Source organism: Passer domesticus, chromosome 1 (assembly GCF_036417665.1).
Source record: "Passer domesticus isolate bPasDom1 chromosome 1, bPasDom1.hap1, whole genome shotgun sequence".
In the NCBI taxonomy this organism is placed as follows: domain Eukaryota; kingdom Metazoa; phylum Chordata; class Aves; order Passeriformes; family Passeridae; genus Passer; species Passer domesticus.
The window spans coordinates 153,321,763-153,336,103 of NC_087474.1; the positions used below are offsets into that span (position 1 = coordinate 153,321,763).

Genomic DNA, 14,341 nt, shown 5'->3' on the forward strand with positions numbered 1-14,341 from the left:
TACTGCTCTGAAAAAAGGAAAATTTTTGAGACTTGTGACTGAATGCTGTAGCTGGAGGAATATGGAAGCACCTTTTCTTTGACAAGATTTACTTTTACTGACTTAATTACCAGTTGCTCAATAGCACATCAAGAAGGCTGGGATGAAAGTCCTCTCTGTAACAGCTGACAAAACCAGGTATAGCCAGGAAAATGTGTGTGCTGGGATCAGTTCCAGCCGTTTGATGTTTGCCTGTGAGGATAATTAGACTTTCAGCAGGTTTTGCCTCATGCTGTGTTTTACCCTGGGACTGTGTAATTTTAACTTTCCTCAGCTGCTGAGCAATGCTCAGGTGACCTGGGAGGGGGCTTTTGTTCAGCCCCAACTTTGACTCTTGGGGACAATGCTGTGTTCTCACTCAGAACATCCCTCTGAGCAAGTAGCTTTCTCAGGAGTATAGTCTTTACATGCCTCCTTTTTCCAGCATCCCTTTGTGTGGCAGCACTGTGTCCATAACCAGCATCCCAAAATCCAGAACAGGAAAAGAAGACATTTTTAGTGTCTCTTAGTAACATAGTATAGACACACAATTCATATAAATTACCTAGTAAATGCATCCATTTGCTGAAGGTTGCACAGGGTAAGGCCCTGCTAATGCAATTTAAATAAAGAGAAATTCAAGGGAATGCCTGTGATTTATCTGTAAGAGACAGTGTGGTGTGACATTCTGGTAGGGAGGGAGAAAATTAAGTCTGGCTGTTAGATCTCTATCTCTTTGTGGGCTAAGAGCACAGAGTGAAAGCAAAGCACTATTTCTTCCTTCTGGCTTTTTCTCAGGCCTTTAGATGTGATGAAAAGCACACATTTCTGTGTAGAAATTGCAATATGTGTAAGTGACTACAAGAGCTGCAGCCATACGTTCCTGTGACCTCGGCCAGTGGCACGAACAAGTGTCCCCTGCCACCTGCTCTGTCCTGGCGTGGCAGTGCCCTCAGGTCTGGCCACCCTCCAGCCTGGCTGGGCTATCAACCATCTCTGCCCTAAAAGATGAGCTGTGCCACCTGAAGCTCTGTAGTACCTAAAGCACCTCATAAAACTGCCTGATTTACCTGGCTAGAAAACACAAATCCAGCTGTGCTCCCTCTCACCAGATGCTGACGTGCAAGAGAGAAGGAAATGCTGGTTTCAAATAGAGTGCAAAGAAGCAAACTTCACCCAAGTTTACTCCGGAGCATTGAAGTTTTATTTTCAGTTACACTTCATTTTACTGTAGCAAATATTTCCATGAAAGCATCTTTGAGTGGTTGTTAAATAAATTTTGTTTAGAAAAGTATCAATTGAGTAAATTTCATTTTTTCCGAAAAAACTGATTGCACTTCAACATTTCTCTGTTAGTTCTCTACCATTACAATTTTACAAGATATTTAGATTATTTTATTAAGAAATGTACTAGCTCTATAAAACTTTAATTTCAGATTTTACCAATATCCTTCTATTATATTTATTTTTGGCACAAGTTTTATTATGGATAATTCTCTAAATATATTACTGTTTCTTTGTCAGTCTTTTTTTCAGAAGAATAACATTTCATCTCCTAAAACATATATATATATAAATATATATATATATAAAAATTAAGAAACACAGAAGTATTATATCTGGAAAAGACCTCGAAGATCATTCAGTCCAACCATTAGCCCAGCACTGCCAAGTCCACCACTAAACCATATCCCCAAGTGCCACATCTACACATTTTTACAAACCTCTAGGGATGGTGATTCCCTGGACACTTCCTGGACAGCCTGTTCCAGTGCTTGAAAACCCTTCCATTGAAGAAATTGTTCCTAATATCCAATCTAAACCTCCCCTGGCACAACTGGAGGCTGTTTCCTCTTGTCCTGTCTCTTGTTACCTGGGAGAAGAGGCTGACCCCCACCTGGCTGCAGACTCCTGTCAGGGAGCTGCAGAGTGACAAGGTCACTCCTGATTCTCCTTTTCTCCAGGCTGAACAGCCCCAGCTCCCTCAGCTGCTCCTCACACTTGTGCTCCCGACCCTGTCCCATCTCTGTTGTTGTCTGGACACATTCCAGCCCCTCAATGTCTTTCCTGCAGTGAGGGGCCCAGAACTGAGCACAGGATTTCAGGTGTGGCCTCTCCAGTGCCCAGCACAGAGGGACAATCACTGCACCAGCCCTGCTGGCCACATTTCTGCTGTCACAGGCCATGTTCCATTGGCCTTCTTGCCCACCTGGGCACACTCTGGCTCATGTTCAGCTGCTGTCAACCTGCACCCCAGGGCCTTTCCCATGGGAGCTTTTCAGTCACTCCCCCCTGCCTGGAGCACTGCAGGGGGTTGTTCTGACTCAAGTGCAGAACCAAGCACTTTGCTTTGTAGAACCCCAAATATATGGTTTTATATATAAACATGTATTTGTTCCCATTTACTGAATTTCCTTCCCATTTAAGAACATGTATTTAGAACTGAAAATAGTTTCTGTCCTTTATATAACTTTTTCTTTAATTTTTATTATCAATGTTTTGCTAAGATTGGTACTAACACCACAAAACTTCCTGAACAGAATATGCATTAAACTCTACAAATTATTCTCAATAAGACTGTTTTGTATATTTACCAGTCTAAAGTAGGAAACACTTTCTTTTGAAGCGCCTGATATTGTGAAACTTTTTTTGGAATTCAAGTATGCTCTTGAGGGAGTAAAAGAAGAGAAAGTATTAAAAGGGGTCATGGAGATCATGAAAACGTGTAGTAGTGAGAGGCATGCCTAGTGGTATTCTTATCTGTGTGTGAGCTACAATACATGAGATTTTTACACAATACTATGCACTGCTCCTTGAGGTTTTCCAAAGATGTTAGCTTGTGATCAAGCACTTGGCATTTTTAAACATAGATCCTCCTAAAGCCTTGATTAAATAGCAAGAAATTTCAACAGTCCAGAACTCAGAAAAATATTTAATGACTTATCCAATGATTTTATTTCTGATAGGATGTGTGTCAGAGATGTAACTGATCACATCATGTCTGCCAAAACATTCACAGCACATATTGCACCTTTTTCATGATCTCTGCTCTGTATTCTGCTGTCCATATGCACCAGACACAAAGAAGCAGGAGAAAAGCTGTGGTGCTGCCCCACACCCATTGGGCTGACAGCCATTATCCTACAGAGCAATTTCTTTAAATAACGTCCAGCTCCCCTGCTGCTCTCTGTCATGAGACTTGGCTTTCCTGATTCCATCCCTTCTCTGTGTTCCAAGAGGATGCTCTGTGTTAGTCAAGCAACCGCTTTACCCTGGTGAGTCTTAAAAATCAAAGCATCCTGCAAAGAAACATAAGGGTACACTGGGAAAATTCCCCTCCTGACACTGTTTCTTGATTGACACTGTTTCAATTTTACCCTTTCTAAACTGCTGACCCCTAGGTCTTATTCTGCTTAGGTGGGGGACAATTGTGCAGGAACCCCAAAGTTCCATATAGAGGTAAGCACAGGCTGCACCCCTGGATACAAGCAGGGCTTTTCCTGAGAATAGGTATCACACCTTCTTCCCAATTTAAAGATTCAAAAGCACAACAACTTAATGTTGCAGTACTAAAGGATCTTTTAATTATTCCCCTTTACATTGGTTTAGAAGTGGGATAACACATGGCATAAATGTTGAATATTTTTTTATCTACCACAAAAAATTGAAAAAAACTTATTTTAGGTTGTATTTCAGTGGTCAGCAGAGCTCATTCCTTGGTGTCAGCCATGAAACTGAAGCCACAGAGAATGCCTTAAAATACCCCTCTGTGTGCAGCTAAATTTTTGGGAAGAGTTGATGTTTCACGTGATTTCTTCCCGTCTCATTCAGACACAGGACCACACAGAAATGAAGCAACAGAACCAGGGGCAGAATTCAAGCAAATTCCCTGCAGGGGAATATTCTGATCATGCTTGTACCATTACTGTGTTCTCTCTATATTTTGTTTGCAGTTTCATAATATTTTAGCACGTTATGTTTCCAATATGAATGCAATTTCTCCCACTTTTCATTTTCCCCCTCACATATGCTCAAAGCCAAATAAATTACATGGCCACTAAATCAAAAGATGTCACAAATAATGGGATCTACTGTGTGTTGACAGGGCTGGCTGTGGAAGCCACATAAAACTTGCTGAGTCTAGTCCTGCCTAGATGAAGTCAAAAGGGTGTTTTCCAATGTCTCTCCTGGGGGTACATTTGACAATGTATTCTTTGAATATGTGTGAAGACATCAAGGTTTAAATGAAAATAAATTCATCCACATCATAATTGAAATTTCTATTTATTAATAAGTGGTGCAGTTTTTAAAGACAGAACATAAAAAAATCAGTTAAGAAGTATTGTTTGCATAATATATTGAAATAAACATATTAAATTTGTTCAAATATTGGACAGTGCCAGAATAGAAATTACACATACAGTTTAAAAATTACAATAAATAATATTATAAAGAGCACTAAAGGCCACTTGTATAAAAGTTGTGTTCCCTTGTCAGCCAGAATCTGAAAAGCATCTTTGTAGCATGGAGAAGATTTCAGTGAGCAAGGCACAAATACTAGTAATAATAAGATGCCATAACTAGAAAACAAAATGCAGTTGGCTATGTAACCTTCAGTCTCAGTGTGTTCTTCATGATGGAAACAGGAGCCCATTTTCACTATTTTGCTTCAGTTAACTTCAAAGGGAAGCTACTCAAAGCTGCATTGGGAAGGATCACATCTTACAGCCTAAAAAAACAGAAGGAATTTGATACCCAGGGTCTTCATTCCCAGAGTGCCCAGCTAAAACATTGAAAATGCTCCTTTTTCCTCTGAACCTCTTAAAATAATCTTCAAATGGAGCACTCACATCCAGCTGTGCTCCTGAAAAAGTGACATCCCACCGAATTCACGAGGTGCTGCAGGAAATTTAGGTTTGCAGCTCTTACACACCTAGAGCTCAGTGGTGGGGGCTGTGGGGTGCAAGGAATCCAGGTCCAGCTCTTTCCTCTCATGCTCTGCAGCAATCAGGATGGATTCAGGTCTTACCCAAGCAGATGTGACACCTCTGCAGCAGCTGGGCTCCCTGCAGGGGTGAGGGTGCTCCTCCCTCTGCATTTTCTGATTGCTTTAGGCTGTGATCTTGCAATGTGGTTGCACCTTGGTGCTGTCCTGAAGGCCACAAGGCCCTGCTACCCCCAGGTTTGGGTGAGCTTTAGTTTGCAGCACTCATGGGCCACCATTTGAAACAGAAAAACTTTAAACTATTTCCGCTCTGGACCATAATAATGCAGCAACATTACAGATAAAAACAGAGCAAATATAGCCAAAAGACAATTTAGGGACTTTTAAATAAATCTCTCCATGGGTTGAATTTATTTTTTATTTAGATAGGAGCCAGAGTCATAAGTTCAGGGCAGGGAAAAGCCAAGGCAAGGACAACAGCCATTACCTGACTGGATTTTTTTTTTTTTTAAAGGGCCAACTCTCTAAGTAGAGCATAAACCACATTTATCATACCTTCATACTTCAACAAAGCATTCACTTTTGCCTTAATCTAATAGTCCCCGTTTGCATCTAAAATGAGGAAGCTTAATTGATAATAATGCTGCAAAGAGAGGCACACAATGTAAACACAGATTCACCTTTTTGAAGACTTCCAGACATCTGGCGGGGACTGAAAATCACTCTCAAAATGTAGCCAAGAAAAATGTCTCCAGATCAGTGCTGTCTTTCACAAGGAAGTTTATAAATAATGGCAGATTAGAACCCAGCCCTGCTCCCAGTGCATCACTGTGAGAAGGTTTCTAACTTACTTCAAGGAGGGCAGAGAAAAGCTCCACAGTTTCAAATTACAAAAAATATCTCAAGGCCTGAAATGAGATGAGAGTCATCAAAGTAATTTAACACTTCTTAATGTTAAGTACAAGCAAACAAAGTGCTAGTGTCAGTCAAGATGCTAGAAAGGTCTGACCCAAAGAGAATTGATAACTCTTAAACTGAAACATCATGCAGAAGAAGGTATAAATCTAACTAATTCCTATTACGAAGACTATTGTTGACCCAGATGCCTTTCTCAAATGAAATTGTGAATAGAGATTCCTTGTGTTGGAAACAGGTCTTGATATTCTTAATGTTACTGGGATCACACATAGTTTATTTTGCTTTGTCCAGTATCTGTGGCTGGCACGTGAACCACAGTTCCAAGGTGAATGCACTCCCTGGACTCACCCTGACTGGAATCTGAGGAATTTGTGTGCAAATCCCAGATCAGGATGGTCTCCAGATCTCACCTTGCTGGTGACACCTTGACACCTATCTGTTGTCATCACAGACAGCAGAACTGATGGATGCCCTGTTTTTAACCCCAGTGATGTAAATGGCAGAGAGCTGCTAAGAACAGAATTCTTATGAACAGAGCAATACAGGTTTCAGTGCTAAGAAATATAAATATTAAAATAAGCCAATCAGATCTGCCTGTCTCATTTCTTGGATCTCCTTCACAGGACCCATAGATATGTGCTGCAGAGGATCTTGCTGAGTTTATCACCAGTGCTTTTTAAGAAGAGGCAGATCTTATCTGGCATCATTAAATATTTAATGATGTGGCTACAAATACCTGACTTTAAAGATGCATATTGCAAATTGGTGATTGCAGGCCAGAGAAAACACTAACTTCCAGACAGTTCATCTGCTAAGTGTGCAGAGTGCAGGGCAGCCCAAATCCTGCTTTCTCTGGGGCTGTGTGCAGGTGAATATTCACCAAGTCTCTGCCCTTGCTTGGATTTTCTCTTGGAAAGAACACAATTTGATAAAGAGGTTATTTATGGATTTTTCAACCAGGTTTAATACTGAGAAAAGATTCCTTTTATATGACCTGTCATGGAAAAGAACAGAAAATTGAACTGAAGAATTTCAGTGGGAATTGAACAGGGAACAGCATGGCATAGCCACTGTCAAAGACAGTCACAAACAAATTGATCAGACTGCACCTGCTTTTTGGCTGCCTTCATTTTTGATTGCTTAGCTCTAGGAAGAATTTAAAGAGAGAAGAAATTCAGATTAAATCAGTAGGAACAACAGGCCCTTTATATACAAGAAAACTGAAGCAGACTTGTCTAGTGCATACTTACAGATACTTCAGAAATGTAGCAATATTTTTTTTTTTTTTCATTCTATTCCATTTTCTTGTCATGTGAGGGTTAAATCTCACAAGTTGCCACAGACATCTATTACTTTTTCAGAAAGCTGCAACAGGTAAAATGGATATATTTCCAAGAATCGTAAGGGCCAAAGAATTCTCAATTATGCCAAATTATAACGAATTACACTTTGGTCATTTAGTTTTATTCTTTGTAAATTTAGCCACAAAACTGTGCCAAATGCAGATTATCTTTCAGGTCAATGCTATTTTGTCAATTAAGTAATTACCAAAATTGTGCCTCATACCATCATAGTTACTGGCTTCAGAACAGCTCCATGGACTCAGCCCAGGCTTCAAAGGCTGTAACTGGTCTGCAGTATTTAATCCAGTAACAAAGCAATTTGTTCTTCCTGAAGATCTATCCCAGAAGGATGAAACATGATTTAGCTGAAGAAGCAGATGAAGTAAGAAGATCCTAATCCTTTAGATGTCTCTTCCAATAGAGAACAAACAATGAAGATGAAGGCAATGCCCACATCTGGAAAAGAACACAATTCCCCAGATGGAACAACTGCTATGAGATGTCAACAATGCTGAGGAATTAAACCAAAAGTTTACTATGGTCAGAAAAACCCAACAAAATATTGTCATTGGAGCACTTTCCATCCAGGGCTGTGCAATTCCCAGTAAGCACTGGGAAGCCCAGTAACATGTTCTTGGCTCAGACTGGATGTGCCAGAGATGCTCAGTTGTGCAGCTGCAGTGCAATACAAGCAGTCTCTGCAGAAAGTCCCTTTTGTAACACCTTATTTGGGCCAAATCCTGCCATCTTTGTTGGTCAGTGCCCTGGCCACAGTGGGGAAGTCATTGTGTGGAGCGACAGGGATTGTCCTGGACATGAGGTGGGGATGAGCCATGGAGAGAGGCTGCACCTTGGATCAGTGGGGGAGACATGAGACAATTAACACTGATTGTGTGGTCTCTGATCATCTGACATCTAAGCAAGTCACCTTCTGCTCTCTTTGAAGTTGGTAGACATTTGGTCATTGTAGATAACTGAGTCAAAGGTGAGATTAATCTCATCCTGAATTTGATGTGTGCCTTTGTTGCTGTACCCTGTGCTCACTGACTGTACTCCTTCATTTCCCACAGCTGTAAAGAGTGCACAGCCACCAAGCTGGACACCACATGGATGCTATTTCATGGACACATTGACTGACACCAGGTAAGACCTGTATAGGATATTTGGATATGCTAATTTCACTAGCTTTATAGGTACTATATTCCCACTGTAGTGGTGAGCTCTTTGATTAATTTCCTTCCAGCGGTCCAGTGTTTTTCTTGGTCTCCTCCTTCTCAATAATTTCCAACTTCCATTAAAAAATATTTGGCTGAGGCCTAGGGAGCATACTTATCTCTCTGTTGTTCAGGGACGCATGAAAAAAATGATGATTATTTATTCATACATTAATCCTATATATAGCACACATCCATGGATTTGGAGCACTCCATTTCCAAGAGAAAAGGTAAACAGAGAGAAACAGATCCTGGCAGCATCTCACACTGTAGAACTTGCAGGGAAGAGAATAGCAATTTTCTGCACATCTGAGGAGCTCAAAGCACTTGGCAAATATTAGAGAATTGAGCCTTTCAACCTGTGAGCATGTGTGGAAGTGTAACTCCCAATTAACAGACTGGGAAACTGAGGCTGAGTTACATTCTGCTTCTTACTTAGCAGCACCTAAGTCAATAGAAGAGTGGAGTGTATAAACCTGGAGTTCTCTACAGTGAGCAGCCTTGTTTTTGTAACAAAGAAAATTTGGCCCCATAGGTAGGAAATAGACTTAGCAAAAGATTTTCTAAAAAAAAGCATTATAATCCTACTTTGAGCAATTTTATAAACACTAGTGAAGATTTTCAAAGTATTTTGAGGGATTTCTATTTACATTTTACAATAAATAAATGCCTATGATCAATCCCAGGAGGTGGCTTTGATGATTTAAAATCCTATCCTTAATTTCATTTCAACATTGTATTTCAGGGGTAGTTCTATCAGAGATCACATGAGAAACATTTAGTTCACAAAAACATTTCAATAAGGTCATACTTTAACTCAGTTTTCCCCTTCTTTTGATATTAGAAATCATTGGCATGGTTGATTAGAGATTGATTTGCTTATAATGGAAAATGATTCAGACGTTATGTTTCCACAAAGGGATATTGTTCCTGAAAATATTTTTATTTTGCTGCTCTGTTTACAAAATGTAGCAAGGACCACTGTATCTTGTCTCTTATCAATTCAACATTGATGTATTGAAGAGTACCAGATAGATATGTATCATGGAAGAAATCAGCTGTACCATTTATATAGGGCAAAGTCATGCAAACCATGCTCAAAACTAAGCCCCTTAGTTTTGATAGCATGAAAAAAACTGCATTATTAAATTGTATGAAATGGTGCAGAATGACTACCACTAATATCACATGCATCTTATGCAGCCATTGGTGTTTGGGACTAGTAAGCTTTGGGTGTAGAGTAAGTGAGATATACAAAGTATGCTTACATTACAAGGAGAAGTCAGCCAGTGACTGCCCCCCACACACTTTTAAGCTGGCTTGTTTGACGGGGTCCATATTGAATCTGAAATCCCATCTCCTGTAGAGGACAAAGGCATGGAGCCACTTGGTGTGAAGGGGTCTGTGTCTGTGTCTGTCTCCCCCTCTGCTAGGTAGCGTTTCTCTCTCATCCACGCCGAGCCCCCGTTGGGGCCGAAGGGGAAGTCGTCTCTCTCTTGGGAGATGCTGAAGCCACTCGGGGAGCGCTCGAGCTCCTCGTGGTTGACAGAGAGAAGGGACAATGGAGTATCGCTGTCTCTCGTCAGGCTCCTTCTCTGCCTCGGAGACACCTTGTCTGAGTAAGGGCTTTGAAGGTCCCCGTGGGAGTGGTAGCTAACCTGGGAGTCCATTAATGTAAATATAGGCAAAACTGTTGGCCTTTCTGCATATGAAGTTGAGGAAGGTGTGGCTTGCATTTTGCCAGAGTTTTGCCCACCTATTGAGAAAGGTTGTGAGTGAGCCGTATGACCCCGTGCTGAGAAACCATAGGGGCTGACTTTGTTGACTGGAACCTGCTGGAAGTTGTAAGGAGTTTCACGAGAACACTGCTCAGTGTATTTATATATTATTGTTTTTAATTCAGAATATTTGTTTTCTTCTCTCTTCTCCCTTGCAGGAGAAGCGGTTTCTTTCAATGGACTTATCTCAGCAACTTGTATCTGCAGCTGTTCCATATGATGCATATGCATATCAACAAGAAAATCCAGTTTCTTCCCCATGTCATTTACCTGAAAAATACCAATGTCATGATATTGCCTCAATTCAGTTGTTCAAAAGAGTCATGATTCCATACATGTACAATGGTGTGCTGCCATGTTTTTTGGTCATGGAGGTTCATACGATAACCGTGACCTTCCCTCAAAGCTGGGCTGAAATGGATGACAGCTGATCCCCTAACTGCCTCAGAATAAGACCTTTCCCCTAACACTACCTTACAGTCCCACATGCAGGGTTACATATCAGAACTAGTTTCCTTTCTCTTTTGGATAGGGCCCAAGAGTGGACAATCATTTTGAGTCCAGACCTTGCAGGAAAAGGCCTTGCTCACACCAAACACCAGATGTGATGGGTACTCATGCTACAGGAATTAAAAAGTCCCACTTCAAGGTCTTCTGCCATACACAGTGACATTGATTCAACAAGTTTCAAAAGGCACACTTCCCAGGTAAGCAAATTCTTTCATGAAAAATTAGTTTTGTGATCATTAGAACAAGATCTCTGTGAGTCTTCACCACCAGCAGTGCAATTCTGCCTGGGTCAGCCAGAGTCATGCGGCATTTATATCAGCTCTGTCATTTCCGAACAAGCACCTCAGCCTCTGTTATTGTCATGAAATTACTTACCTGCCTCTCAACTTTAACAAATTTTCCCATCATACTTTGGTCTTCAGTATCAGCTGTAGATGCTTTGGCTACATATGGTTCATTTCTGCAAAGAATTCATAACTCTATTAGTGTTCAATATTTATTTGCATCACAATAAGTAATTTATATCAGAAAACAGAATTGCCATCTTGTTGATTTGTTCATATAGATCCTTGGAGCCCTTTCAGCTGTTTATACAAATATATATATATACAGGACTGAAAGTCTATTCTATGTGACACCAATGCATGCCTAAAAAATATAATCTAGATTTTTTTTATGTTTTTGTTTTTCAACTTTAAAATAAAGATTTAAAAGCACCAGAAGTTCAAAAGAAAATTAAAATTAATCTCCAGCTTGTTGGAAAAATTTCAGGTTTGTGAAAATTATTAAGATAGTGCAGTTAGTGGGTCTACAGATGGCCATGTGTTTTTAAATCTAATTCTTTATAATTAGAGTCTTTGGAGACTGAATCTGAGTTCCAAGGATGACTGTGTTTTTTTTCTCAATTTCATTATATCAAATAGTAAGTGTCAGAGATTGGAAATGCTGAAAAGAGACAGTCTGGTCTGGAGATTTAAAGCTGATTCCAGTAGGTTTTCATCTATGCAATTTCCTCTTGCCTGTCCATCAGATGGACCAAATTCATTAGATAAGAAGATGATCTCTAACTAAAGAGCTTGATTTATAACTTCATGGGATCTTGGATTCTCATGATCAAGTTAAACCTTTATCAAACAGTTTCAAAACAGATGTCAAATGAATCAATATCTTCCTAGATAAGTCTAGAAAATCAATTTCTGAGAACTTGCTCTTTAACATGATTTGGAACAATTATACTCTAAGACTTTTAACATGACAATTTCTTCTCTTTCATGACAAAATCCAAAATATAGCTGTTACTAAACTGTACAAGTGCAAAATCTATACCTAAAACATATCAGATTTTCCACATTGGGTTACTGGTGATATGGGCTCATGCAGTTTTTGCGATCTGATTTCCTCCCCAAATGATCACTGCCTCTTCCATATACCTAGGTCTCTGTCTTCACATTTACGTGGTTTCAGATTTTTCCCTGTGTGGGATAATTTATTTTCTGTAAGATTGCTTTTGTTCTGAGCAACCACAACAGCTTTGGGGACAGATTGTTGATGGCCTTGTGTGGTTCCTGATGGATATTTATTGACAGATTGATAGTTGTAAACAACAGAAGAAATGTCATTTATTATTGAATTTTTTCTATGTGGATTGCAGCAATACAATAATATGGTGCAACTTTCACACCCAGAAATCTGTTATTTCAATTTGTTTTGAGTATCTCTCACCAATCACTGATTTAAAAGCTGCAGCATTAAAAATCTCTGCTTGCCATTTGGTGGGCCCTTCAGGAAGATAACTAATTTACTTTCAAACTGTTACTAATTTTTATTGAGCTTTTAAGTGGGTTTACAAGCTAAATGTTAGAAAATTAGCACATCAGCAGTCAAATGCATGCTTTTAATTTAAAACCATATTTTGAAACTGTGGAGAAGCTGAGCTGGACAATTAAGAAGCCATTGTTTAGATTTCCATCACCTATTGCTCTTGTGACTTTCTGAATCAATAATTATCCACATGTATCTCATAGCAACATATCCCCTCAGTATCATTACTATAACAGTGGATGAACAAAGATCATGCTTATTGGAATGAATCAACTTTTTATTTCTGTGTTGGGCTGTGCTAAATACTAGGTATAAAATAATTCACCTGGGAGACTGTTGTGAAGGGTAAGAAAAAGCTCCTCCCTTTTGGGATTTCTTATGCTTGGGAGTAGATGGAGGTCCAGGTGTAAAAATCATATCTACTCTGAAAAAAAGAAAAGTGCAACTGTGTAAGTCGATCTCCAAATGTTAACCTGTGACAGAATATGCTGTGCATCTCTGAAGCAAAGGTTCAAAAAGGAAGCACATGTTGATTTGGTAATATATTGAGGTTCATGATGTGTCTGCTCTCTTTTGGGTCACAATCAATGCACTGAATTGTAAATACCTGGTAATTTAATAGTAATTAAGTAATGATTTAGCTCACTGTTTCCAAACTTCATCATTTGAAACACAACTTCTTTTCCTTCAAAGGAATCAAACAGCATGATTGTCAAAATCATATCCAATAGCAGCTGCTCCTAAAAATGTCAGGAGACCCATCAGATTTTCTGCAGGGCAATGAAAATCACAACTTGGCAAAAGGTGGAATTGCTGACATTCCTAACAAACCAATAACATTCCGTCAGTTGTTGTTTCTAATTGTCAGCAATATTTTACTCTTTACTAATTATTATTTTGGCTTGAAAAACATAACTTTAAATGGAGTTGCGTAAGGAAGTCTATGCGATTTTTTATTTGGCACAAAAGGAGAAAGATTGTTTGGAATGCTCCAACACATGTAATTATACTTTTACTATATCAAATATTCTTTCATTTGTCATATCCAACTGCTCAGGTGCAAGTAAGTGTCTGTTTATTCAGTTCACCCCCCAAAATGGCCACATATCAATCAGCAATGGTCTACACACCAGTTATCTGTATTAGTGGACAATCCATGCAGATACCTTGCATGGTTTCACAGTGCCCCATGGAGTTTTGAAAATGGAACTTGAAAAAGCTCCAGGCAAGCCTCACAAAGCTAGCTACATATTGGCTTGAATCCCCAGGCATTGCTGATAAACATGCTAAATACTTAAAAAGAGATAGCCCAGTGCATGGAAAATGACTTTGAAATAAGAAATTACAAAGTTCAGCAGAAAGATCAGAGCAGCCTTCCAAAGCCAAGGTAAGTCCAGACAAGGCCCAAATGTGCAGCAAATATTACACTCCCTCAGCCCATTCTTGAGAGAAATTAAGGTGATTTTGTGGCATTTTGTTCAGAGTCACTGAGAGCCTCAGGGAATGTGCTGTGCAGAGACTGAGCACAGACAGCTGCACACATCTGCACACACATGTGGACACACATCTGGACACGTGCATTCAGGCCCACACAGATTTCCAGCCCCAAGCTCTGACCTGGGCTCATAGATCAGGGGACAAGAAGCACAAGTTTTTGTAGATGTGCCTTAAAAGCACATTGCAATGAATCCCTTCTGAGAGGGAACAGTTGTGGATGCAGATTGCACCTGTACAATCACAGAGGCCTGAAATTCTAACTTTTTTTCAGATATGTTAAATACTCCTGAGTGAAAC

General features: G+C 39.7%; 1 protein-coding gene across 2 annotated transcripts in view; it reads right to left on the reverse strand.

Annotated features, from left to right (window-relative positions):
• Positions 1-4,286: 4,286 nt before the first annotated feature.
• The window catches only part of KCNQ3 (potassium voltage-gated channel subfamily Q member 3), a 191,067-nt gene continuing 181,012 nt past the window's right edge, over positions 4,287-14,341 (reverse strand). For both annotated transcript variants that reach the window (XM_064397483.1, XM_064397474.1), the window contains 3 exons: positions 12,873-12,971; positions 11,102-11,186; positions 4,287-10,486 (listed from right to left, as the gene is read on the reverse strand). In XM_064397483.1, the coding sequence (XP_064253553.1) occupies positions 9,749-10,486; positions 11,102-11,186; positions 12,873-12,971 (922 nt within the window). In that variant the 3' untranslated portion in view covers positions 4,287-9,748. The remainder of the gene's footprint in view (positions 10,487-11,101; positions 11,187-12,872; positions 12,972-14,341) is intronic.